The sequence below is a fragment of the Lotus japonicus genome, chromosome 4, assembly GCF_012489685.1.
Source record: "Lotus japonicus ecotype B-129 chromosome 4, LjGifu_v1.2".
Lineage (NCBI taxonomy): Eukaryota > Viridiplantae > Streptophyta > Magnoliopsida > Fabales > Fabaceae > Lotus > Lotus japonicus.
Window position 1 is genome coordinate 64760003 of NC_080044.1, and position 21764 is coordinate 64781766.

At 33.9% G+C, this 21764-nt stretch overlaps 4 protein-coding genes across 4 annotated transcripts; 2 read left to right on the top strand and 2 right to left on the bottom strand.

Annotated features, from left to right (window-relative positions):
* Positions 1–2667: 2667 nt before the first annotated feature.
* Positions 2668–3594, bottom strand: LOC130710016 (uncharacterized). Its single transcript, XM_057559167.1, has 3 exons — positions 3455–3594; positions 3080–3233; positions 2668–3005 (listed from the first exon to the last, which is right to left on the bottom strand). The coding sequence occupies exons 2-3, from the start codon at positions 3221–3223 to the stop codon at positions 2787–2789; spliced, it is 363 nt and encodes a 120-aa protein (XP_057415150.1). The 5' UTR covers positions 3224–3233; positions 3455–3594; the 3' UTR covers positions 2668–2786.
* LOC130713153 (uncharacterized) lies at positions 3454–5217 on the bottom strand. Its single transcript, XM_057562948.1, has 4 exons — positions 5139–5217; positions 4630–4697; positions 3810–4544; positions 3454–3714 (listed from the first exon to the last, which is right to left on the bottom strand). Exons 2-4 carry the CDS (start codon positions 4693–4695, stop codon positions 3454–3456), a joined length of 1062 nt encoding a protein of 353 aa, XP_057418931.1. The 5' UTR covers positions 4696–4697; positions 5139–5217.
* Positions 5218–8556: 3339 nt separating this feature from the next.
* On the top strand, positions 8557–9953 carry LOC130715431 (40S ribosomal protein S21-2). Its single transcript, XM_057565528.1, has 3 exons — positions 8557–8717; positions 8833–8965; positions 9722–9953. Exons 1-3 carry the CDS (start codon positions 8668–8670, stop codon positions 9785–9787), a joined length of 249 nt encoding a protein of 82 aa, XP_057421511.1. The 5' UTR covers positions 8557–8667; the 3' UTR covers positions 9788–9953.
* Positions 9954–11300: 1347 nt separating this feature from the next.
* On the top strand, positions 11301–19744 carry LOC130711493 (synaptotagmin-5-like). The gene is made up of 10 exons (XM_057561144.1): positions 11301–11883; positions 12502–12626; positions 12994–13095; positions 13589–13663; positions 14761–14840; positions 15742–15892; positions 15997–16227; positions 17951–18247; positions 18509–18622; positions 19303–19744. The coding sequence occupies exons 1-10, from the start codon at positions 11502–11504 to the stop codon at positions 19447–19449; spliced, it is 1704 nt and encodes a 567-aa protein (XP_057417127.1). The 5' UTR covers positions 11301–11501; the 3' UTR covers positions 19450–19744.
* The last annotated feature ends 2020 nt before the right edge of the window (positions 19745–21764 follow it).

Consider the following 21764-nt stretch of genomic DNA (forward strand, 5'->3'; position numbering starts at 1 on the left):
TGAATTTTCCGTATCTTATTCCCTTGCTTACCATAGTAGTATGCCAAATTAAACTTCATATAATGGATTCAAATTAGGAAACCTTGAATCCCTGCTTAAATTACAGTTGTGAAACCTATAGCCAAGGTTTAATTTTTTTTTTATATTTTACAATGCAGGGAGTGGTTAATGAAGAGAAATTTAATACGTTGGAGGCAAACATGGAAGCTATTATGGCTAGTATTGGGTGGTTGACACAGACAATGATAAAGTCCAAATGTGTCCAGATTCTTCCCACAGAAGGAACACAGTTAGATCCATCTTCATCAGTTGAACCAATACCTGAAGCGATAGAGAAAATCATGCAAAAGTTTGTTGCACCAACGGTTGAACTCCCAACACCTATTGCTGACCTACCAACACCAAATACTGAAATCCAAACTGAAACCGTTGAGATCGCACCAACATCTACAGAAAATCACAGTTCACTTGTTAGGAAGCTTTTCAGCCCACCTGTTACGTCACAGGACACAAATCCAGGAAACCAAATTACCAATGCTGACTTTCAATCCCCCAAAAACCTGAAAATAGTTACCCCTCATTATGTTCCACCGGTAAGTTTTAAAATTTTGACCCATTAATTAAGAACTTTACTTGTTAAATTGACTGTCATACATGTGTATCTTGTAGTTCCTGAACAAGATATTCAAGAATGAGAACACATTCCAACTATCTTATGCTGAGACGGCTGTGGCATCTTATATCTTTAAGAAGGCCAATAAAGATGACATGGCTTGGTAAAGTGTCTGAGTTTTTATTTACGTAGTTAAATTATTTTTTGATACTCAGTAGAAGAGCTAATTTAATATGCATGTTATGTTCATGGCAGGAAAGAGGCCTTGGTGAAGCCTGAAATCCCTTTCTCGGATGGAACCCGTGGTGTGCTGCAGTGCCTGAAACCAAAAGGAGAGTTGGTGACGGATTTGCTTAACTTGCTAGCTTGCTTGTTGACCAAGAAGGAGAGGTCTTTTAATCAAAATCCACCCATATGGTTTTTCCCAACAAATGTTTCGGTAATATCATCTGCTCATTCTTAATGGCAAGTTCTGTTTAATAGAAATGAAATATAAAGTTCACTGAAGTTGTTCTTTTCCACTGTAGCAAGCTATTTTGTCATGGACTACAAACCCTAATTCTATGAAGATTTTAATTAAGGCAAATTTCATGGGGAAAGTAGACCTTCTTGAAAAGGTAACTCAATAATTGTGTAACATATCATTTCATTCAAAATGTAGCTTGTTTGAGCTTTATCTACATGGTTGCTTTCTGCCAGATATTTATTCCTGTTAACGACGACAATAAGCACTGGTACCTTATAGTCCTGGACTTTAAGAATGAGCAAGTAGTGTATCTCGACAGTTATCCGGAAGAAGGCAAGATGCTTGCCAGAATTAGGCGTACCAAACTACTGGTAAAACCTTATAATGAATTTACTTTTTTGATTACATGATTTGTGTTATTAATTTTGTTACTAAGAGAAAACTTGTTGCTCGTAGTGTATTTATTTGGAAGAACTTCTGCAAGACCAGTCATTTTATCTCATCGATGATAGCCCTAAGCCTATTGTGTCTGAATTCAAAATGGTTATCCTAGAAGGGCTTATGGTTCAAAAGAAAGATTCGTAAGTTACATATAACAATTTAATTCTTTTATACTTTTGAAACCATGTAACTTACTGATTGAAAATTGTTTTCTGTCATGCAGAAACGACTGTGGAGTTTTTGTTGCAACTTGGATGAACCAGATGGGGATAAATGGATACAAGATAGAGGTTGATAACTTCACAAGATTGAAACTTGCTGTGGACCTTGTTCTCCATTCACATAATTTGCTTCAAGGAGTTATGCTATCAAAATCATTGGTGTACTACAACAGGATATCAGAAGCTGGAAACAAGAAGAAAGGGGTGCCAAAGACTTGCTGATTTTGTAATCTTGGTTATTGTTAGACACAATCTATGTTTTTTATTCCGTGCTTTATCTTTGTGTATGCGCAAGTGTGGACGCATTGAATCCTTTTTCAGGGCACTTGTAGTTGCCAAATTTTGTTCATCAGGTTAAGGCACTAGTTGCCAAATTTTGCTTGTTAAGGCACTAGTTGCCAAAAAACCCTTTTATAAATTTTTATGCGTTGGTTGTCTTATATCATGTTTATTAGATCATGTTTTCTTCAAATGCAATAATAGCTATAGCTTAAACAAGAACACAAGAGCGCAACTTAGTTATATATTTGGACCATTTTCTATTGAAAATAGAAACATGATTCATAGCAATAGAAAGATCAACCTAACTTAGACAAGAGCAACCTTATTTGGACCCATTTTCACTTAAAAACAGTTGAAAACATGTTTCATAGCGATAGTAACATCTTTTGACATAGTAAATCATAGTCAAGTTTGACAAGAGCACTACTTACTCACTATTTTATTTGGACCAGTTTTCACTTAATATAGCAAATGTTCTTGGTTCTTTTGTATGCTCTTTTGTCATAGTTTTATTATAGTCATTTTTTGAGGTTTCTCATCATCTACTTACATAGTTTTATCATAGTCATCTTGGGAGGTTTCTCATCATCTACTTACACAGTTTCATTAAATTATTATGTAGACTAAAAAATGTAAATTTAGATAAGTTTAAAAAGAGGACTCATGTGAGCACTTCTCATAAAAGAGTTAATAATTCAAAAAGAGTACACATACATGTGACCACTTCTCAAAAACAGTTTTACATATCCAAAGCTTGTGTAAATCACTTAAACAAAATAAGTAGCACATCAACTACCAAAGAGACAACAACAACAATGAAATACATTTGTTCCCTTCTCTTGTAGTCAGAGATCAAAGCTTCTGCCCTCTTTAATCCTTCAAAGCAATCATCAACTTGACCAGGAGTCACAGCAGCAGTCATGGGGGCTTCAACAACTTGCCCATGCACAGGGGGATCAAGCCAATCATAATACCCACAAGCCTGCGTATATTTAAGTTCATAAGTTATATATTCCTTGTTGTCAACTGAATACATAACAAAAACTCCCTGTTTACCTTCAAAGGACATTGAAAATATCTTCGTCCATAATTACTACTGGACCATGAAGTCTTTAGGGCTGGGGTAAGGCCGCAAGTACAGAGCCTTCCATCAGCAATCCCATTTCTTCTTTGTGTCGAAGAGAATGATTGAGATGCCATATATTATACACTACAGAAATATACTAATAAGTAAATAATTGAAACCTTAATAACATATAAAGTCATTGATTAACTAATATCCATAAAACACCAAGTTGCACAAAACATATCCAAAAAGGTCTAACAAGCCAGGGGCATCAAGCCAGTCCAAAAGTTGCACAAAACAAAGGCAAAACATACAAGGTCCAAACTGAAAACATTAATAGGAAATCAACAAAACATCAAACTCACTACGGCTGCCCACGGGTAATGGTAACATTAACCAAATTGTTGTGAGTGCTAACTGGCCTAAAGTGCACAACATCCCTATACTTCAACTCATGATCCTTCACATATTGATACCAATCCTTTGCAATGTGGATTGGAGTATCAATCTTTCTTGGATTCCTTCTTTTCAGCAGACAACTATAAGTTCTACCCCTAGGGGTTTGTAGAACGATATTCTCCCAATTTGCCCTAATATGATTCACCACATACAACTTAGGCAATGCCTGAAAATAAAAAAATAAACATTGTATTAGATATCACATACAGCAAACGAAATTTTAAAAACAAGTAGCACTACAATTTAAAAACAAGTACTTACCATTGTCTGGCCTCCACCAGAATCAGAGCTGCTAATGACCTTATCAAAATTATGAATAACCCTCTCCACACCATCATCCTCCTCTCCATCACTCAATTGCATAATTCCATCATCCTCCTCCTCATCACTTAATTGCACAATTCCATCATCCTCCTCATCATCACTTGATATCATAATTACATCATTCTCTTCAATGTTATCCACATCCATAAACTGCCCACCAACATCAGCTAATGGTATCTCCCCACCAACATCAGCCACTGGAACTGGAACTTCCACACCATCTTCATCCTTATCACCAACATCAGCCACTGGAACTGAAACTTCCCCACCAACTTCAACCTTACCACCGACATCATCCACTGGAACTTCCCCACCAACTTCATCCTTATCACCAACATCAGACACAACCACCTCTTCACCATTCTTACCTGAACTCCCAACATCAGGTTGCCTTACAGAAGGGCCAGCACCATAGCTTATTTGATTCATCAGTCTATCAAATATCCTGATAGAAAACTTGTTCTTTCCACAATAGGAGAAATCTGCCCAATGATTTCTTTTCAAATCATACATTTTTACAAACTTGACCACAGCATCAATGAGCAAACCTCCATTATTACCCACAACCAACTGAAAGGTGAACTCCCCCCCTACAGGATCCCTAACCACAACATGATTTCCCAGCATAGATTTGTATTGTGCAATAAACTCTACTGGAACTTCCACGTCATCCTAATGTTTTTCCAATAAAACTTATTAAAATTGATGTTTAAACCATATAACTATACCAACACAAATGGAAGGAGCTAAAAATTACCAGGTTTAACTTTATCACAGTATTGAAACCAGGTGTGTAAGGGCCATAAGCACTTGTTTGACTCATCTCTTCAAAAACACAAATAATCAGTTCAAAGCACAGATTAAGAATGTGAACCCAGACGTTTAAAATTCAATATCAACATAAAAATATGGTTCAATCCCTCCAAAAAAAGAACACTCATGTGATAAACAAGGTTCCATAACAAATCTACAAACCATAAATAACATAAAAATCAAACCTTTAATGCAGACAAAGAAAGGGGAATGACATGCATGTGATATACAAGGTTGGTTTTCAAATCTACAGCCTATTCGGAATAATTGTAATTACAAGTTATGAAAAATAACCGTAAACATCAAAACATCAAAACTTTAACTCAGACAAAGATATGAGAACGATATCAGAACACAAACCCTGAGAAAAAAACCATTCTTTCATTAAGATCCAAACCCCAGAAGAGAATACTTGAAGATCAAAACTACGAAAAGAAAAGATGAAGAACATACCGTAGGTCGCTGGCGCCTTCTTCTCTCACGTCGTCGCGTTCCACCGTCGGTCCTCGTCGTCGCGTTCCACCGTCGTTCCACCGTCGATCACTCTCGTCGTCTCCGCCACTCAGTCTCTCACACTTCTCTTTCTCTGGAATGTTCTGCTTTGGGAAGGATGAAGATGGTGTTGAGAAATGATGAAAATATTGAAGTGTATCAGTTATCAAAACAGAGGGAACATCAATAGTCACATCAATTCAAATGAGGGTATTACTTTTACTGTGGTAACTAATTAACTGAGGGACCTGTTAGCAAATTAATAAATATTTTATTTTTATAAAACCATATTTTCTGAAAATCATTTCCTATTATTTTAATTCATTTAAGAAAAAAAGAAAAGTCAACTCATTTAATACATGCCACATTCTTACTGGTCCAAATAGGCAGAGGCACCATACCTGCGTCTGGGAGGAGGCACCACAGAAGGGACCAAAATATATTTATATATTATTTCCCGTGCTTGGCAAGGTGAATAAAAATATATATTTATAATTTAGAGTAAAATTTACTACTAGTTGAAAATAATTATTCAAAATAGGTAAGGGTGTTCATATACCGTATTCTGCCAGATGGAACATGGTGGTCAGCGATTTCCGAAAGCAGCGAGTTTGGTCAGCCTTCTGGGCTATGGAGATCGGCCTTCGTCATGCTTGGAACCAAGGGTTCGAAGGTTGGTGTGTGCTTCAGATTGTCCAGACGTCGTGCACGTACTTCGGAGGACGGTGGCGGTGGACACTTTTTAGGCTAGAGACGCTATACTGGATGTCCGACGATGGCTCGACTAGGACTGGCATGTATCTTTCGCACGTATTCCACGGGAGAAGAACAATACCGCATATTTTCTCGCTAGGAAGGCGTCTCAAGAAGGAGCTTCGCAATGTGTTTGGGGGCAACTGACGTCGTTTATTTATGCGTCCATGTATTTAGACGCCAGTTCTTAGTTTTGCTTCGCGTTTTACTTTCCTACTGTAACAAAAATATATCGTATTTTGCATTTAACTCCCACTTTTATAGGTTAAAGATTCGAATTTTCTATGTCTATTAAAATCTCAGTTAGAAAACACGTATTGGACACCTCTCCTTAAAGAAATTAATTATCTAGCGCTTTATCGGTCTCCCAAGACATAACATGTTACTGGCGCTCTGCCCTATAATCTAGAGACTAGAGGTACTTTATTTCAGTTCTACCATTTTAAAGAAAATATATATATATCAGGTTAGTCTGACTTTAGCGTAAAATAGAATTTAAACTAATTATATTTAATCTCTTTGGTTTAATTTGGATTTTTAAAAATATTTTAACAAATTCAAACTAAACTGCTCTAATTAAACTCGGGTTAATTTGGTTTAGGTTGGTGTACTGATATATAAAAATTAAATTATTATTTCTTTGAATTTTTATCTGTATATAAATATTGTTAATTTCTTTAAAATGATCTTAAAGTCTCTAAATGATGACTCAAGTGGTAATTAAGAGCTGAGAAATATATATATTGGGAGGGAAAAGTTCTGGGATCTCGAGTGTTCCGATAAACTAAAAAAAGAAATATCTTAAAGTAGTAATATTTATTTTATTTATTTGTTTTAAAAATTAAAAAATCATCTTTTTTCAAAGCTGAATTGACATCCATAAATACAACCAGCGACCTGACGTGGACGCAAAGGAAGAACACTGCAATGCCAACACCGAAATAACGAACATTGTCCCATGAAAGAAAATGATAGGTTTTTTTCGTTTACAAAGAGAAAATGATAGTTTTATTCTTATGTGATGCATTATTTTTGGAATTTAATTTACATGCACAACTAGTGAAAAGTGTTTTATATATAGAGACATTCAATTATTCAAACATATTTTAAGTGATTGTTTTAATAAAGCTAGTTGTTGGATTATTATCAATAATAATTAGCAAAGCAACACATGAAATGGACCATTATCTGAGTTTAATATGTGAGTTTGAATGCAAACATTTCAAAGACCCATAGCATCTCAGTTTCATATATGCTCTTTTTTTCCAAAGGTTAATAGATTAAAACTCAAGGGTTTTCCAAACGGTACCTACAACATGCAAGAAAGCATATCTCTTAGAGTGCTACTATAATGCAGAGAAACATAAGAAAATTAAGAACAAGCATGTCTACACTCAGCTAAAAACATGAAGTATTAACCCTAGAGTTAAATAAAAGCAAGCCCCTCAAACACCAAAGTAACATAGAACTTAATGGCTTCCGAGCAAAGAAGATAAAGAAACATTTTTAATCAAAGCTCCCTTCCTACAACTAAATGGCTCGCCAGCATGCATATGCACATCTTTTTTCTTTTTTTTGGTTGTTGGGGAGGCCAAGCCCAAGAAACAGAAAAAACTAGAAACTTTGGGAAGGACAAGGTTATTTTTAATTCTTAAATTTGAAGAGTTATATAATAGTTTTATGATAAATAATTTCAAAAAACCACTTAGTTGGCTAAAATAAACCTAAGATAAAATAAGGAAAAATACAAATGAACTCTATGAAGCATTTCTTTTTTGAAATTAACTCTATGAAGCTTAGCTCACAAACAACTTAGTTCTCTGTTTTTAAAAATGTGTATAATTAAGGATTCTAAACTCGACATGTAAAAAAAGAAAATCCAAGCTTTGAAAAATCTGATAGATGAGTTAAAAACATATTGTCATGTTTTCAAAAATTCGGTAGATTAGTTACCGATTTTAAATCCCGACATTGTTAATGAGTACAACCGAATTTCTAAAAACCCAACACTATAATAAATATATTCCGAAAACTTAAGTTTTTGGAATGTAAATCACCAAAAAGATGTACCACGAATAAGGATCATAACATATTATAAATTTTAAAGGGGTAGCGGAGTATGTCTTTCTTATTCTTTGATTTCCTTTCTTAGTTCTAACAAATAAGCTTTACAAGCCGTCAATAAAGGTAGTCTATATGCTAGTATATGTTAGCAGCTAATCTTTCATTTATGGCCTCTAACGAGGTGAGGTCAGAATTCATTAGTATGATTGCATTGAAGTAATCCGATACGCATAGGTAAAGAAAACAATATGATAGCTTAAGAACCTTAAAAACATAAAGATGTATCAAGTTTTATAACTCGGCAAACATTGAAAGATATGACATTTTAGGAAATTGATACTTTAAAGGGGTGGGAATTGAGTTGATGGAGGTGGTAATATTTTTTTCAATCAATTTTTGTGAAAAAATGAACTAGCCCAAATAATTTCTCAAAAAAAAAAAACTATCCAAACAAATATGGGTTTCTTTTCTTACAAAAAATGTTTGTTTTTATTTTAAAGAGTTCAATTGGGCCATGAAACCTAATTCTTGAAAAGCCTGACCCAAACACAAATTAGGGTTTCCACGATTTATAATCGCATCACCTGTGTTCCTCTCAAAACCTCATTTGCTTTCTTCGCCTCTCTGCTTCCGACTCACCTCTGCAAAGAAGATTCAACAGCGCCGCCACAACATGCAGAACGAAGAAGGCCAGATCACCGAGCTCTACATTCCCAGGAAGTGGTAAACACTCTCAACCCTTTCCTTCCAGTTTTCTTCATTGGAAAATTAGGGTTTAGTCGATGTTTTTTGTTCGGATTTGGGAATTTGAACTGATTCGTTTTTTTTGTTTTTGCAGTTCGGCCACAAACAGGTTGATCACTGCAAAGGACCATGCTTCCGTTCAGATCAACATTGGGCATTTGGATGAGAGTGGTGTCTACAATGGACAGTTCTCTACCTATGCTCTCTGTGGTTACATTCGTGCTCAGGTTCTATATTATTTCACAATTTGCGCTTACCCTATTTTGGAATTACTATATTATCGTTATTATTACTTGATTTGTGATTTATCAATGTTTATGTAACATGTGCTCTTTTTATATATTGATTTTGGCCAGTTTATAATGCTGTTTTGGATAGTATTTTTAAGTTGTATAGTTTTGCGGCTTGTGAAGTGTGTTTTGAATTAAACCCCACTTAAGTAGAGTAAATAGTGAAAGCTCTTTTGGAAGAGCTTTTTTGAGCTTAATTGTTGGTTTGTTTTAGAGCTTTTATCTGAAAGCTTACGGTCCTAGCTGTTTTGAGCTTATTTTCATAAGCTAGTCGGCAATTGACTTATGAATAAGCGCCTATTCTTACCTACAACATATTTTGAGCTCATTTTCTCGAATTAGCTTATTATAACCCTGCTTAATTACGCTATTTGCCTTAATGCCCCTTAAATTTATGTTGAGTCGTGTGTTTGTCTCCACTTACTTACACCATCTTGAATTTAATTTATCTGTTTCATTTTTTGTATTGAGGTGAAGATATCTGATTTGACTTACTAAGAAGTAGATTATGGGGTTTCTGGTAGTTTGTTTGTGTTTTGCATATATGTTGGAAAATACTGTGGTAACATATTTTGATTCCTTTCTTCCTGTTATGGACCTAGATATTCTGTTGAATTGATGAAATCTTGATGATTAGTTTTTAAGAATCATATCTCCGGTTTTGTAATTTTATGTTCTCTTTTCCATTTTCAGGGGGATGCTGACAGTGCTATAGATCGCCTGTGGCAGAAGAAGAAGGCTGAGATTAAGCAACAGTAGACATCAAAGATATTTTGTCATGTTTTTAAGTTGTATTGTTGTCAGGGATCTTTGAGTATTATGATCTACTTATTGCAATACTCAGTTTTGAACTTCCTTTGGTACCTTCAGCTAAATTTGTTCTTTCACTGATTGATAGTTTATTGAAAAACTTATTTCAATCGTATATTTTTGTTATTGTGATCGTCTGAGAGGCTTGGTTTAGGCGTTTAGCTATACAATTATGAAAATAATTCTCATATACCTCCTCGCTGTGCGCTGGTATGGACTGAGGGGAATGAGGAACTTTGTCATGTAGCTCAACTGTTGGTGTCAGGGAGATGGGGGGAGGGGAGGGTCAGAAGTATGGTGGTGGTGGTCGGAGGAATGGTGAGTGGGTAGGGGAGGGTGAAATGTACGTAGGATGCTTAGTATTGTGGTCATGTGTCACTCAATGCCACAAAGAAGCATTTTGGTTAAGTTTCACTAATGGATGCGAGGCCAGAGACTAATTGTTCCTGATTTTTGCACATTAAGGTCCTTTTGTTTTTGAAACCATTTTCTTCTCCTAGAGTCCAAACTGTTAGCGAACTGATCTTTCAAGGTTCAAATTGGTGGTTTACTCTTACTTTTTTTATGCAATTTTATGTAAGTTTTCATGTAGAGGTTATGAATCTTGAGTCGAACTTGGTAGAACCAATTAAGATAATCTTGTCTCTAATTGATACTTCGAAGGTTCTCAAGCAGCTTCAACTGCTTTTGCATCCTTTAAAGGATTAAGTGGAAGTGCTTGTGAGATGTTGAATTGAAGTGGTTGGAAAGTTGCAAGAGAAAGAAATTGTGTAAAAAAAAAGAGGGAAAAGCCAATAATTTGTGATAGTGGTGTTTGTGGACGGATTGAGACTGTTTGTTTTTCACTCAGCCAATTATGTTTCTTTTTCACTTAACCTTAAATTTGGGCTGTATCGAACATATTCTTATAGTCGAAGGAACCACTTAACTTGTGGGGCAAAGAAACCACTTAATTTGTGTCCCATATGTGAGGTGAAACGTAAATCAAACATAGACTCTGATTGTTTTTAGAGTTTAATAATGGATATGCACTAGGTGTGTAAACTAATTTTCTTACATTGAGCGTAAGAAGAATAATAACTTTTGTGTTAAATTTTAATTAAAATAAGTCTATATTTTATGATGTTAAATTCAATCATTGTTTTTCAGTTGGAAAAGTTGACACTTTACAAGACATATTAAACCAAAGGAATGAATTGGTTGAATCATCTACTTATAGTTTTATTAACCCAAAAAACATACACACCCTAATCACATCGATGAAAACAACCTTATCCTTTATAAATGGTGATGGGGCTATATTTAATTGGTGTGCCGGCTGAAACACAAGGAAGAAGAAGCAAATCCACCCTTTAAAGCAAAAAAAGAAAAAAAACTTAAAAAGTAAGTAAAAAAAAGTCAATCTCATGAATCTAGCTAGCAATACAACACTTTCCGACACTAGAAAAAAGCCCAAATATTCGTAGAATCGTTGTAATTCATAAACCGCTTCAACAACCAAAATCAACTTCACTCCAAAAAATCACTTCTACTATAATCAATTACCGTAGAGCAATGCACTACTTCAATCATTATTCTTACCATTTCCACACTCAGTCACACCATCAACGCAGCTAGGTTCATTTCCCTTCAAAGGAAGGGAAAGAGTCTTACAAAGAAGAAGATGGGTTTCGTGTTCGGCGTGGTGGCCGGAATAATAGTCGGCCTCGCCATCATCGTCGCCTTCGTCCGCTCCGAGAATGCGCGCTCCGCCCAGCGATCCCAACTCGCCGCCACCGTCGCCGCTTTCGCCAGAATGACGGTGGAAGATTCCAGAAAACTTCTCCCTTCTCAGTACTACCCTTCCTGGGTCGTCTTCTCCAATCGCCAGAAGCTAACTTGGCTCAACTCGCATCTCACCAAGATCTGGCCCTATGTCAATGAAGCTGCTTCTGAGCTCATCAAAACCTCCGTCGAACCGATTCTGGAGCAGTATAGACCCATGATTTTGGCTTCTCTGAAGTTTTCCAAGTTCACTCTTGGCACTGTAGCGCCGCAGTTTACAGGTTTGTTCAGTTTTTTGATCCAATTGCTTTGAATTTGTGAATGTTATCATCTTGCAGTTGATTTAATCTGTTTCTAGATTGTGCCTCTTTGGATGTATTTGTGAACTGTTTGAGATTTGTTATGCATTTTGATTGGTAAAACATCAATGTAGATGCGTTTTCTGAATCAATATATTGAAAGCTTAAACTTAAATGCAAATGTGCATTGATGGTATTATACAACGGCCCCGTTTGGAAGAGCTTATTTGAGCTTATCTGATAGCATAAGGGCTTCTGTAAGTGTTTGGGAGAGCTTATGTACCAGCGTATGTACCATAAGCTGTTTTGAGCTCATTTTCATAAGCTACTCAGGATAGCTTATGAAAAAGAGCTTATGCTTATATATAGCTTATTTTCAATTTATTTCAATAAATTTTTAAAAATAGTTGATGAATAAGCGCTTATGGATGACCATAAGCGCTTAATTAAGCTCATTTGATAAGGTTTATGTATTTTTGTCTTTATTTTTATAATTTTTACGCTGTCAGGTTATCCTGTAACTGCTTTTACGTTTTGAAGATCTTTTGCTTTTCGATGTCATGCGTTTCTTTGGAGCTTCTAATTTTTTTTTTTCATTAGGGGTGTCTATAATTGAAGATGGTGGAGTGGATGGTGTTACAATGGAGTTAGAAATGCAGTGGGATGGGAATCCTAATATTATACTTGATATTAAAACTCTGCTTGGTGTTGCACTACCAGTGCAGGTACTTTTCTCTAAGTTTTAACTGCCACTGCATGTGTGGTTACTACTTCTACTTGCTTAGGTCATCGTATTTATTTCTACCTGACCTTACCATTGAAGGCTCCATGCCAAAAATCATGTCTTTGTATTTTCCCGTTCAATCAAACTGTTGTAAGACCCAAATTCTTCCAGTTTATTTAATTGGATATATTGTCATTTAGCTCTGAAACTAAAAGTAGTCCTAGTCTCCTAGACTTATTGGTTTTTTTTATCTTACAAAATAGTTAACTAGGGTTATTCCTGAAAAGGGATAGTTGTGACTAAAATTATAGGGATAGTTGTGACTAAAACCTTTCTGATTTTGTGCTCTTACACTCTCTGCTCTTCAGGTAAAAAATATAGGATTTACTGGCGTTTTCAGGTTGATTTTTAAGCCGCTAGTTAATGAATTTCCTGGCTTTGGAGCAGTTTGCTATTCATTAAGGCAGAAGGTATGATATCTCTTCTTAAAATATTAATTTCCAACTTGTTTCAGCGCCCTTACATTAGTGCTAGAATTTCAATGGATTTGTTTGAATTTTTTTTTTGCGGTACAATGAGGCCAACCATCACAAGCCATATAGTTTATCAAGACAATTGCATTATCCCCATGGATGGAATCCATCCAAATGATTTATATTTGCATTTAATTTTTCTGCATCATGGGTCAGCGTTTTTGCAAAGCTAAGGTTTGATGCCTTGTGACATGGTGGTTGTAGACCTGCAGTTACTAGTAATGAGAACAGTCTCTCTTCTCATTGAATCTCTCGCTTCATTGTGCCTTTTTGCCCCCACATGCACATGGATCCCGCATGCACTACTTTCCTTTTGCCCATATTTTTTTGCATGCAAGAAACATTTGCAGAGCCGCAAAGACATTAAGCTCCTGTGAAGACATGTTTATTGTATAATACATTTAACCTTTTCAGAATATTTTACTTTCAGAAAAAGTTGGATTTTACCCTAAAAGTCATTGGTGGCGACATATCAACAATCCCTGGATTATATGATGCCATTGAGGTTTGGACTACAACTCTTGTATGTTAATGATACCGCTTTGCTGCTTTACATGATTCTTTAACCTTTTGCAATATTTTCAACATATTTCTAATGAGAATATGTCATGTTAATCTTCATAGAGCACATCATGTTATTTGAAAGCCTTCCAAATACTGTTGCAGAAACCTGTAACTTTAGTTATTTTCATCTTCCAAGCAGACGACGTGTTCAGGATATGCTCGATGTTGGTTAAAGAATGAATTATATCAGTTCAAGTAGATTTCTCGATTTGTGTCATTTGATTTTGCTGATTTGCCATCAGTTGAAATGTAATATGAGATTAATTTTCACTTTTTTTAAAAAGAAATGGCAATAACTATGGATATATTTTACTTGGCTCAGAGAAAATCAATTTTGGTCAAGGGAACTTTTTAAATTGAGTTTTAGCTTTGCTTACCAAATATCTTTAATATACTCAAGATGAAGAGAAATTTAGGATAATGAATAGTTTTTCTATGAATATGCTCGAGTGAAAACACACTCAGTAGAGGGCTTTTTATATGCATCATCACTATAGAGATAATAAATTTAGAATGCAGTTTACAAGAAGAATAATTAGGCTAATTCTATTCCCTAAGACACATTGAACTTATGCAACTTGGAAGGAACTTCAAGTTAGTACAGTATGTTATTTCTAACATTCCCCCTCGAGTTAGAGCGTAGAGATCAAAAGCATACAACTTGTTGCAAATATAAGATATTCTTGGTCCTCAAAGAGCTCGTGTATTTTCTCCATTGTTTTAATTATACCCTTACTTGTAAAGTCTCTTGAAATGAGCTTTTAAATGGCCATTTAACCAATAAGCTGGTCTATTTTTTCCATTGTTTCAGTCTTTGAATGTACCTTTGTTACTTTTGGTGTTTTCTAGTGTAACTATATCTGATGCTGCAATGTTTTTCTTATTTATAGAATTTATATTATCCACAATTGTGATCTTTTATGAACAGAATAGTTAGCTTTTCTTATTATTCTTTCCCTTTTCTTCTTTCTTTCCCTTTCTCTCCATTAAGTGAATTAGGTATGCTTTGTGATAATTTGGTCTAGTGAATTATTACAGGGGACAATCCGAGACGCTGTTGAAGATTCTATAACATGGCCAGTGAGAAAAATTGTACCCATCTTGCCCGGAGACTATAGGTAATCAATTAAACAGAGAAGGATCACTCAAGAACACTTCAACTGTATCATTGTTGGTCCTTTTTTGTTATTGCCAATCTAAGTTTTTGGTTTTTGGTTAGACTTCGAAGTTTCTACTGCAGTTGAGTATAATATGTTTTCTTTAAGTTTCTATTTTGAAATCCTTATCTGTTTAGTTATTTTAGGACTTGAATCAATCGAAGATAATATGTAGTTATTCTTTCTTAATCTTAGGAAATTAGTCATTTTTTCAAAGCTCTATCAGCAAGCTTTAAAAAGAAAGCGATTATTTCCTCAAAATGTGTTAATCTAAATATGCATGTAATCTGGTAATTATGTAAGTTATAACTGCCAATGAGCTATAAACGAGATTCTGCAACTAGTTTCATGATACTGATTATGGTTATTCCAATTATCTTTTATGAAATAGGGAACATAATACAGAGAAACATGTTTAAACGCTAGACTAAGGGTGGCCATTTGAAATATGTATCTCAATGTTACTTTATGTCCAGTCTACATGTCTAACTTGTTGACCTGTCAAATTTTGGCAGCGCATTCACATGGCTGCATCAATCACAGGATAAATTTTCAGGTTAACTTATATTGAAATTAGAGGGTTTAAGCACAAAAAAAGGAACATTTAGAATACAAATTTATATTGATATTTGGTATGAAGGGTGTCTTACAAAATACAAACAATACTAACCCTTATTCACACTATTACTACTATTAGACTCCTAATCCTGATTAAGAAGAGTATTATGAAATATAATGATAGTATGAGATATTTACTTGATATTCTAGCAGCTAGTTGATCACATGATTACTTCCACTATCGTCTTTGGCTGGTTAAAATACAGATTTGCCATTTTGTACCTAACTGTATTTTCTTGTTCAGTGATCTGGAGTTGAAGCCTGTGGGGATATTAGAAGTAAAACTTGTGCAAGCAAAGGAGTTAACAAACAAGGATATTATTGGAAAATCGGATCCATATGCTGTACTATACATACGGCCTATACGTGACAGAATGAAAAAAAGCAAGACAATTGTAAGTTAGTTTCCTTTTCCTGGCAGTTTCTGTCTTTTTTTTCTCTAGCAATTTTTGGTTCTCAATTCTGGAAGAAATAACAGTAATTTGTTTTCTCTCTCCAGAACAATGATTTAAATCCAATTTGGAATGAGCACTATGAATATATCGTTGAAGATGTGTCCACTCAACACTTGATTGTCAAGATTTATGATTCGGAGGGTTTGCAGGCGTCTGAATTGATTGGATGTGCTCAGATACGGCTTAGTGATCTTGAACCTGGTAAAGTAAAAGATGTGTGGTTGAAGCTAGTCAAGGACTTGGAGCTGCAAAGAGATAACAAGAACAGAGGGCAGGTGAGAAATTTTATCATATATGGTCAGAAGGGTCTGGTACGAGAGAAAATGGAAGGAAAGAAAGTTTAAACTTTTCTTACCTATTGTTTGATTGTGTAGAAAGTGGGGGGTTGAAAATTTAATGTTTATGAAATTACATAAATAGTCCCAAGTAAAAATGAAATGTACTTAAATAAAATGAATGTATTTAAAAAAGATCTTTTTTATGCAAAAGAATTTTTTATATCATCGTCATCATTATTATTTTTATCATTATTGTTATTATAAGATCTGAAATAGGGAGATTGAAGGGTATTATAAAAAAGGAGAAATGGCCCAAATTGCAATTGTCGAAGATCTTCACAGATTATTGAGTGGATTAATAAAATTGCCAAAATTGCAATCGATGAACATAGTCCTATAATATGGGTGTTATAGACAATTGGCTCAAAGATCCTTTGTATGTTTTCTGCTCATCTCATTGTAAAAAACTTTTTAAGTGGGCCCCGTACTCTTTTTTCTTCTTTCCACTCTTATTTAGTAACCAAATAATGGAAAACATGGCTTTATTCCCCTTTTCTCTCCTCTCTTCTTTTCTTTCCTTCCCTTTTCCATAGAACCAAACAATGTATTAATCTTTGATAGGATATTTATTTTGAGGAAAATGTAGATTTTATTAATATTATGAATCTAATAGGATTTATCTGAATTTTTGTTTATTTGGGATTTTTTGTCTTCAGTTTATAGTATTCTTTGGATTTATTATGTTTTAGAGTTTGATGATTGAATAAGCTACAGTTTTCTTCAGAGTATTTTATTTTGACTGAGAACCTTCCACATCTAAGGGAGTGTCTTGGGTTTTTCAGGGGAGTATTGCCAATATAAGCACTCTTTGGTAATTTGATTTTACACCACCCAGACGATGGGAGGAATATAACATGGACACGGCACCCTCCAACATAGATCATATACTGAAATAATTATATAGTTATATATGTTAACAGCCTGAGCATAAGAACATAAACACTTATGAAGTGCGTTTAAAAAAAGTATTTAAGTAGTATTTAATTTCATTTTTTTGTTATTACAGTATTTGAAAAATTGTAACTCCTGAAATTATTGTTTAAACTTAAAGTTTTTAACTGTTGTATTGTTAATCCCGCTTTAGGTGCTTTATATTCTTTATTTCCTGAGTATTAATCAATATTAATTTATAGGCTTAACCTCACTTTTGGTCCCTGACTCTCTAGTATGGATAATGTGTGATTTTTGTTCCCTTAATTCTTTTAAGCTGATTAAGTCCATTTACTTTTAAAATTCAACAAATTTAGTCCTTCTCTCAATTTTTATCTCTAAATTAACAGAAGGTATCGGTGAAATTTAATATATTGGTCGATGAGGTTTGTATGGAAGAAGGTTTGAAGTGATTTAATCATTTCAATTTGAAAATAATTTTCTGATGGAAGTACTTAATTGTAGCCATTACAAAATTTAAGGGAGTAAATTTGCTCAAAAAATTATTAGGGGATTAAAACCACACATTAACTATAGTACGAGGATTGAAAGTATAATTAAGCCTTATTTATATCAATTTCTTAGTTTGTAAACAGTTGTTGAAACATATTTTCTTTGTCTGACATGATAAATATATTCGCTTTTCTGCTAAATGTTACTTTGAAAAACAAATTTTCCCTCATAGTTAAGTGAATTCAGACATGATATACTTATTGTTCTTTCGGCTTAGGTACATTTGGAGCTTTTGTACTGTCCTTTTGGCATGGAGAATAGCTTTACCAATCCATTTGCTCCCAACTACTCAATGACATCCTTGGAAAAGGTTCTTAAAAGTTCAACAAATGGAATAGAGGCTAATGGAAATGAAAATGCAGCTACACAGAAGAAAAAGGAGGTTATTATTAGAGGAGTTCTTTCTGTTACTGTGATATCTGCTGAAGAATTGCCTGCAGTAGATTTCATGGGAAAATCTGATCCCTTTGTTGTTCTGACCTTGAGGAAAGCAGAAACAAAAAACAAAACCAGGGTAAGATTTTGATGGACCAAGAACCAAAAATAGCATATAGTTTTTAACCATTTTGAGAATCAGAGATGAGCCTACAGCTGTTATTGTTAATGAACTTTATTCTCTCATGTAAGATCTTTTTTTCTTTATTCTTGGGGTGGGTTAGGGGCATTGGGCGAGGATATTTATAAGGTGCATTGTAAGTCTGTTGCTGCTTTCCAGTTTTATGGCTTTATTAATTATCAACATATTATGAACTTGACCCTGAAAGTTTGTTCTCAGGTCGTGAACGACAGCTTAAATCCTGTTTGGAATCAAACATTTGACTTTGTTGTTGAGGACGGATTACATGATATGCTAATTGTTGAAGTTTGGGACCACGACACATTTGGAAAGGTAATACATTTTGCATTATGTTGAACTGGTTACTAGACTGCCTTTTTTTCATGTCTTGATGACTTGAAGTCAATTGGCACTGAACTTCAAACGCAAACTATGTGGACTACCAATTTGGTATTAACAGTATCAGAACAGCTGAATGGAGGTTAGAAATCTCCGAATGTATGGGCCTTAACTATCATTACTAAGATGGATACCGGATTTGGTTTTCAGCAGAATAATTCTAAATCCTCTTACTAATTTCTTCTAATAATAATTCTAAATTTGTAATTACTAAATAAATTGAATGTTTTAAGATGTTTAATGTTTTCATTTTTTCATTTACTAAATGTATCCATTATGTATATTCGCATGATGTGTAGTTACTAAACTTACTATTAAAAAATGCAACATTTAATAGGTTAACAACTTAAAAGTTGTACATTTCAATAGATATTTTCCACTTGATTTATCAATCAATGTTCTTAGATCACTTGTTGGCATTGTCATGTTCAAATTGTTGTTTGAATTTATTGTTAAAAAAAAATTAATTCCCACCTTTTGTTGTAGATGTTATACTCATTATACTTGAAGTTAAAACACTCTGCACAGAAGTGCAAATAAAATATCTGCGACTTAGTTTTCTGAAGTTGATAATTTTTGGTAAATTCTGATTGTTCTCTTTGCAATGCACGCAGGATTATATGGGGAGATGCATATTGACGCTTACCAGGGTAATACTGGAGGGGGAATACAAAGAACGTTTTGAGCTAGATGGTGCCAAATCTGGCTATTTGAATCTTCATCTCAAGTGGATGCCCCAACCAATTTACCGCGATTCTTAAATTTTTCTGACACCGTGTAGTTTTGGATATATGTAGACTGTATTGTCACCTACACATGTGCATCTTGTATCTTGATACAGTTACATCAAACAAGCTATGTAAATTGTTGTCTCATCAAACTTGTAAAGATAATATATACAGGTTTGTAGATCAGATTGTCCTTTTCAATCGTTTTGGCCTGTTATTGTTTAGTAAATGCCTCATTGATGTTGGGATGTAAAATTATCAGTTCATGGTTGGACAAGTATCTTCCAGGCTTTGAAGTTTCAAGGATTATATTGATATATTTCATGGCTTTTGATGCGCTTGTTATGCAAATTAACATTTAGTAAATATGAAAACTTAACCTCATAAGGTGCACATATGTCATTATTTATCCAGGATTCAAGTGCAGCAAAAGAGTACCCTAATTATATTGTTTGACATGTGTTTGTTACAAAACTTATTTGCTATTTTCTATTATGGATATGACGAGCTCAAGTGAACAGAAGGAATTAAGGAAGCAATAAAGATGCATTCACACCTCAATTCACTATCCACCTTTGAGAAACAAAGAAATAGAGATGAGGAGAGGTAATGAGGGATGTGATACAAAAGTTAGAGAGATACAAAGAAAAGTTTGTTGAAATGAGATGAAAGAGATAGTGAGATGTGAATATATAATTACTCGGTAAGGAAGTGTATTAACTAAATAGTTTGCAACCATAAGGGCCTGTTTGATTGCAGTTATAAGGTCTGTTTGTTTGCAATTTTCAAAATAGTAAAACCTGTTTGATACGACATGTTTTAAAAAACTATTTTCGAAAACAGTTTTCATTTACTCTCTCCGTTCCTTATTAACTGTCCACTTTGAAGAAAAAAATTTGTTCATATATATATATCTGTCCACTTAGAATTTCAAGAGAGCATTAAATGATGTTTTCCAAGAAATGTCCTTGCAGGAACAATAAATGAGGAAAGATAATATACATTTTAAAGGGTGAAATAGGAAATCAAATAATACTTTTATGAAAAGTAACAAAATTAATTGCACTCCTTAATATGTGTGTTTCTTCTCTTCCTGGACAGTTAAATAGGAACGAAGGGACTACAAATTTTAAAACTAAAAAACCTAAACAGTTAAAAGATGTTTTCAGTTTCAGTTTTTTTTTTTTTTTTTTTTTTTTTTTTTTTTTTTTTCTTTTTCAGATATCGGTTTTTTAAATGTTCGAAAACATGTCATTCAAACTGTTTACTTCTTCTGAAAACTGTTTTTTAAAAGTTGTTCCTGAAAATTGTTTTTAAAAATTAGCAAGGAAATGATTCCTGAATTAGTTTATGAAAATTGTTTCTGAAAACTATTTTCGGACCATTGGTCACTTAAAGAGTTCTTCTATCCTACTCATAAGACCATCTTCAACAATTATATTATTTCTATTTAGAACTAATATAAAAAAAAGTATTAGTTCTAAATAGATGTTAAAAAAAAATTACATTTACCTTTAAGAGTAATGATATCCTCCTACATGCTACATAGCCCAAGTATTAAATGAAAATGTAATGTATTTGATATCTAGAAAAAAACTCAATTCTTGCTTTATTTAGTACTAGTATTTTTTACCCGTGCGATGCACGGGGATGCTTATTTATGTTTATTGTATGTAATTTTATAAAATGTGTGTGCTTTTTGAAAGATTTTTATGTATTGAAAGAATATAATTAATTTTATATCAGCATTCATAAATTTGTAAGTTTTATGGGGTGATGATTGTGTTTTTTTTTTTTGTATATGCGTTATTTTTGTGTTGTTTGTCTTCATTTATGTAAATGTTTCATTTATGCGTTAGTTTTTTAAAAGTTTCACTTGAATGTGTAGTATAAATTCATGATGGATGTCCCGCCTAATTTCATTATCTATCTGTTTACCTATGTTTCTGTCCCCTACATACGCCTAATAAGCATGAAGTTTTCTTACATATCATCTAAACTTTGTGTACATAAAATGAGAATTTATGAGGACCCATTCACATAAATATTTCATCTAATTGTGAATTTGACAATTATGATGGGTTTAATACGTTTCCGGCCCTTAAACATATACACCATAATAATCTGAAATAGTCCATGATAACTTAAATCCTCATTTTTTGTGAGTGGTTGGATTGGTTTAGTTGAATAGCAGGGAAGCGTTCAAAAAATTTGGAAGACTATAAAGGAAGATGTAGCCCCATATACCTATCTTTTCAAGTTCCCATTGATTTTGTGCATTTTTTTTTGTTACAATTGGTATTAATTTGACTTTGATGTTTTGATCGGTTGAATGAATCTTGCTTCTA

Bases quoted from the DNA above. Each gene is read 5' to 3' on its own strand.
- LOC130710016 (XM_057559167.1), bottom strand. From the start codon at position 3,223: ATGGCATCTCAATCATTCTCTTCGACACAAAGAAGAAATGGGATTGCT. The intron at 3,006-3,079 runs GTAAACAGGGAG...AAATATACGCAG, and splicing joins ATTTTCAATGTCCTTTGAAG to GCTTGTGGGTATTATGATTG.
- LOC130713153 (XM_057562948.1), bottom strand. From the start codon at position 4,695: ATGAGTCAAACAAGTGCTTATGGCCCTTACACACCTGGTTTCAATACT. The intron at 4,545-4,629 runs GTAATTTTTAGC...GAAAAACATTAG, and splicing joins CTGTGATAAAGTTAAACCTG to GATGACGTGGAAGTTCCAGT. The intron at 3,715-3,809 runs GTAAGTACTTGT...TTTTATTTTCAG, and splicing joins CTGGTGGAGGCCAGACAATG to GCATTGCCTAAGTTGTATGT.
- LOC130715431 (XM_057565528.1), top strand. From the start codon at position 8,668: ATGCAGAACGAAGAAGGCCAGATCACCGAGCTCTACATTCCCAGGAAG. The intron at 8,718-8,832 runs GTAAACACTCTC...TTGTTTTTGCAG, and splicing joins CTCTACATTCCCAGGAAGTG to TTCGGCCACAAACAGGTTGA. The intron at 8,966-9,721 runs GTTCTATATTAT...TTCCATTTTCAG, and splicing joins GTGGTTACATTCGTGCTCAG to GGGGATGCTGACAGTGCTAT.
- LOC130711493 (XM_057561144.1), top strand. From the start codon at position 11,502: ATGGGTTTCGTGTTCGGCGTGGTGGCCGGAATAATAGTCGGCCTCGCC. The intron at 15,893-15,996 runs GTAAGTTAGTTT...TTCTCTCTCCAG, and splicing joins TGAAAAAAAGCAAGACAATT to AACAATGATTTAAATCCAAT. The intron at 16,228-17,950 runs GTGAGAAATTTT...CTTTCGGCTTAG, and splicing joins ATAACAAGAACAGAGGGCAG to GTACATTTGGAGCTTTTGTA.